The sequence below is a fragment of the Emiliania huxleyi genome, assembly GCF_000372725.1.
Source record: "Emiliania huxleyi CCMP1516 unplaced genomic scaffold EMIHUscaffold_697, whole genome shotgun sequence".
Lineage (NCBI taxonomy): Eukaryota > Haptophyta > Isochrysidales > Noelaerhabdaceae > Emiliania > Emiliania huxleyi.
In genome coordinates, this window is record NW_005196782.1 from 16,865 (window position 1) to 21,641 (window position 4,777).

The 4,777-nt window shown below is 63.7% G+C and overlaps 1 protein-coding gene across 1 annotated transcript; it reads left to right on the forward strand.

Moving 5' to 3' along the window:
* Positions 1 to 3,643: 3,643 nt before the first annotated feature.
* On the forward strand, positions 3,644 to 3,973 carry EMIHUDRAFT_248719 (hypothetical protein; the record flags this gene model as incomplete). Its single annotated transcript, XM_005762063.1, has 1 exon — positions 3,644 to 3,973. The coding sequence occupies one exon, from the start codon at positions 3,644 to 3,646 to the stop codon at positions 3,971 to 3,973; it is 330 nt and encodes a 109-aa protein (XP_005762120.1).
* Positions 3,974 to 4,777: the final 804 nt, after the last annotated feature.

A 4,777-nucleotide genomic window follows, 5' to 3' on the forward strand; every position in this document is an offset into this window, starting at 1 on the left:
GAGGCGGAGGCGGAGGCGGAGGCGGAGGCGGAGGCGGAGGCGGAGGCGGAGGCGGAGGCGGAGGCGGAGGCGGAGGCGGCAGAGGTGGGGGTGCGGTGGCGCTTGGGCGCGGGCGCCACCTCCGTCACCTCGTCATCGCTGTCGCTGAGAGAGATGACGGCGGGGCGGGGCGTGGACGGTGGTGCCAGCGCAGCCGTGCGCAACGAAGGGGCCTGTAGCGACGCGAGCCGCGGCGGCGGATCTTCGGCGGTGGCGGCGGCGGCGAGGGAGCCCGCCGGCCTCGGCGCCTCGCAAACGTTGCACGCGTCGAGGAGCATCGGATTGAGGAGCGTGCACTGAGGGCAGCGCCACTCTGCTGCTGAGGCGGCGGGCTCGGTCGGCGAGGGTCGGGCGTGGTGCGGTGGGGCAGCCGCCGCCGCCGCCGCACGTGCCGCCGCCGCCGCCGCCGCCGCGCTGGTGGCGCTTGCCGGCCTCTTGCGGGAAGAGGGCCCGCCGAGGCGGTGCCCCCCCGCCGACGGCATCGGCGTCGGCATCGGCGTGCGCGACGATTCGGCCCACCGCCCTCCGGACGATGCGCTCGCGGTGAGCAGCGCGTCGGCCGACGGCCCGAGGTCCGACCCGAGCCCCGCAAGGAGGGCTGCCGCACCGCCGCCGCGCCCGCCCGCGCTCCCGCCGCGCCGGTCGAGCCGGATGTGGAGCTTGCGGGTGGCTCCCGAGCCGGAGGAGGCGTGAGCGAGCCAGATGCCCTCCTGCTTGAGCTCATCGCAGACCTGGTGCAGGTACCGCCTCCGCTCAATTAATTAATCAATTAATTAATTAATTTTAATGAATCGCAGACCTGGTGCAGGTACCACCTCCGCTCCCGCGAGAGGCGAAAGTCCTTCATCTCGCCGAGAGCGGTCGCAGGGTCGCGGGCCCACTTCTCCAGCTCGGCGCGGTCGCTCGCGTTGTGCGGATTCACCGGCGCCGGCCGCCCGTCGAAGCCCGTAGACCAGTCGAGGTGCGGCAGAGCGCCACCGCCGCCGCCGCCGCCGCCTCCTCCTGCGCCGCCGCCGCCCGGGGTATGCCCCCGCCCACGGCCGCCGATCACCGTCACGCCACGGCGGCGAGCCTCCGCCCTCCAGTCCTCGTAGTCCGGGAAGGCCTCCTCGGCGTGCGCCTCGCAGAGCAGCGCGCCGGGCCGAGCGATGCTGACGCAGCCTCCCACGTGGTGGCTGCACGGGGGAAGGCTGTCGTCGCTGCCGCTGAAGGCGCCGCCGCGAAAGCCGGCTCGGCCGCCACCGCGAGAGCCGGCTCGGCCGCCGCCGCCGCCGCCGCCGCCGCCACGCCCGACTCGATCCGTCGGCCACTTTTCGAGCATCGCCCTGATGAACGGGCGAGCGTTCGAGTCGACGAGCATGTACATGTGATTGCTGCTGCTCCAGCCAGCCGGGCCCATGGTTGCGGCGCCGGCCGTCTTGACCATCAGCTTGTACTTGAGCAGCTGCTCCCGGCACTTCCAGCCGCCGTACAGACCGCGCACACCGGGGTTGTAGAAGGAGGGCCGCATCTCCTCGTTGCAGTATGGCGCCGCGAAGCCGCAGATCTGGTCGATCGTGAGCTGGGCTCCCGGGTCGGCGTGGAAGTGGAACGCGCAGAGGATGGCGTAGCCTCCACCGCGGAACTGCATCGTGTCGAGGTACTGCATCGATCCACGACCAGCAGGCGCGCCGCCGCCGCCGCCGCCACCGCCGCCGCCGCCGCCGCCACCGCCGCCGCCGCCGCCGCCGCCACCGATGTCGGCCTTGCCCTCGATGACTCGCACGAGCTCATTGTAGATCCGCTTCTGTTCAACCGGCGAGACGGCCTTGTCCAGATTTACGATGGTGCCGTTCTTCTGCACGTAAATCTCTTGGTCGAGCGCGACGATCCGATCGCGGCTTCGCCGCCAGGAGAACTCGCTCTGGTGCTTCCTCTGGATCGCGTCGTTGAGTCGCGCCTCGCACGCGGCAGCCAGGTCCGTGTTCCAAACCTTCGCGTCTCTCGCCCGCGGCATCGCCGCCTGCAAGAGCCTGGCCCAGGGCGTTTGTCGGGGCGGCAAGAATTTTTGCATGCTTTTTCCTGTGTTAGAGAGAGAGATGTTGTGTTTGTGTTTGTGTTAGTGCCAGTGCGCGCCAGTCCCGTGCCCAGTGTTGTGCGACGGAGTTTTGTTGTAAAATTCTTTTTCCTTTTTCGGGTGTATTCTTTTTTGCTTGGCCGGACATCATGATGAAATTCTGCAAAAACCTGGCTGGCCCCTGCCCTGCCCCTACCTACCTACCTACCTACCTACCTACCCTACTTATGGGAAACTAAAAAAGAAATCACTCGATAGGTGAAGGTGGGGTACCATACCAACTTAAAGTGATGGTTGGTACTCTCCTGCAACCAACCACAGTCCTTCCTGTGACATGGCAGGCCACTCTCAAGCCCTACAAGCACCAGATCACCCATTGGGGAGGGTGATCTGTGATCTGTAAGGGTCCGCCCGCAGGCGCATTTTGTATACCGAGGCGGTGCCCGGTGCCGAACCTGTCGGACCTTAAGACAGCATTGTAGATCCCTGGGCGAGGGTGGTGGAGCGTAATAAAATAATAGCAGTCATCTCCATTGGTTGGGCTCAACCCAGTTTTCCGGAAAACAAAAAGGAAAACAGAGGGTCCCCAGCACTTTGCGTTTCCGGAAATTTCCAGGGAAAACAGAGGGTGTTTGGTGCTCCATTCTGGAAACTCGCGAGTTTCCCTGAGTCTGAGAGAGAGATTTTTAAAGACCAACAAGAAATCACGACTCTCACAGTGATTTGGGCTCGGCAGCTTGTTAGCCCTCAGCCGAAGCTGGGGCCGGTCCCGTAGCCGAGAGGGCCCGCGCCGATGAGTTCGACGCGGTCGGGGGGGCCTGCGAAGAGGCCAGCGAGATGGCGATCGCTGTACTTCATGGTGCCCTCGGTGGGGCGGCTGACAAGCCAGAGGTCGATACTCTGGACGACCCATAGGATGCCACGAATGCCTGAAGGAGAGGGAGGCGAGGCCAGAGGCAGGCTCAGCTGCTCTCGGGTGATCCCGCTTTGGTGGCTGAAGGACCCGATGGTCCTGTCACATTCGCGTTCCGAGTCGTGGGGGTAGAAGAATTCGAGTAGAAATCGAGTCAGCACATCCTTGTAGTACAGCGGACCGCCAGGCTCGCCGGCAGCATCCGCAGGGAGGCAGCATATGAGGCACCAGTCTTCTGCGAAGAGCTCAACAGCTGCGGCCGCGACTCTCTCTGAGTCTGAGAGCTGGTCTGGGGCAAAATCTGAGGCAAAATTGAGGAAATCGACAAAATACCCAGGCGGTCGCAGGGTAATTTCCAGGTATACACGGGTTCTCCGCGAAATTCCCGGCATTTTGCCGATTTGGCCTAAAATTTGGCTGATTTGGGGCCCAAACCAGCCTCAGACTCGGCTAGAGCCCAAAATTTGACGATTTCCACGGAGTTTTCTCGGGAAAATAGAGAGGAAAAGAGAGGGTGCTGTAGAGAAAAAAGGGAGAAGAGGAATGGGGGGAAAGAGAAAGGGTCCGGTTTAAGGGAAAAGGGCGCCGAAAAGGGCGCGCTCATCCGTTTCACCCCAGTCGACCCCAGCTGAAGGATGAGCGGCGAGGCCGGGGAGGAGCTGGATACACCGGCCGCTCGCATCATGGCGCGTCGCGAGAGCCGCGCCGCGATGCCGGACCGGCTCAAGGTGGCGGCGCCGGACGACAGCTCGGATGAGGAGTGGAACGGAGACGACGACGAGGATGAGGAGGAGGACGGTCGCGTTTACTTGGACGCGTCGAAGTATGGCCGCGTGCGCTTGCACGCGGTGCAAGGAGCTGCGCAGTCGTCAAAGAGAAAGGAAAGGAAAACAGACGGGGTGCGAGAGGCAAACTGTGTTCAGCCCAAACGGGAGGAGTGCGTCCGTTACACGCCCAACGAGTAGGGGGTAGGGGTAGGGGGTGACGCCCAACCCCCCGAAAAGCAAAACAAAACAGACGGGGTGCGAGAGGCAAACCTGCGAAAGCCCAAGGCAGAAACAAAGGAAAGGAAAAAAAGGAGGAAAACACTGGATTCCCCAAACACGATTTGTGCGAGTATAAAGGAAAGGAAAACAGACGGGGTGCGAGAGGCAAACTGTGCTCAGCCCAATGCGCTTCTTTCTTAGCTCCCCGGCCCTGGATGTGAGGTTACTGACTGCACTCCAAGTGCTCCAAGGGCGGCAACACACCCATCAAGCTACAGATCAACGGAGGGGCTGCGCCGTGACCTACAGAGAGTCAGCTCAGCGGCGCTTGGGAACGACCAACCCGTAGAGATCAAACCCATGGCCGTGGGGGGTGACTCGAGCCCGGTGAGGGAGAACAGAAGCTCAGTCAGCCCCAGCCTGGGTGACAAATCTTGGTGCACACGTGACCAACTGTGTGGGGCCGAGGAGGGCGGTGGCGGGGGGACACGCCCCCCGGCCTAGTCCGTCCGAGACGTTGGTGATAACGGGCTTGCTCCCAATAGTGGACGGGGGTCCTCTGGGCGGCCGCAGATGCCAGGCAGTGGCAACAGCTGCAGTCGGGGAAGGAGATGAGACCGCCCTTAACCCGGCTGATGGAAGCCCCATGGTCGAGGTGGCACGCCTAATGGCGGGAGAACCGCCTCCTGCGGGCCACGAGATGTAGACTAACGGGGCGATCAGATGGGCGCAAACGGTGCCGAGGGGCTGTGGAGCGGTCGTCATGATTGACGAGATCGCCGT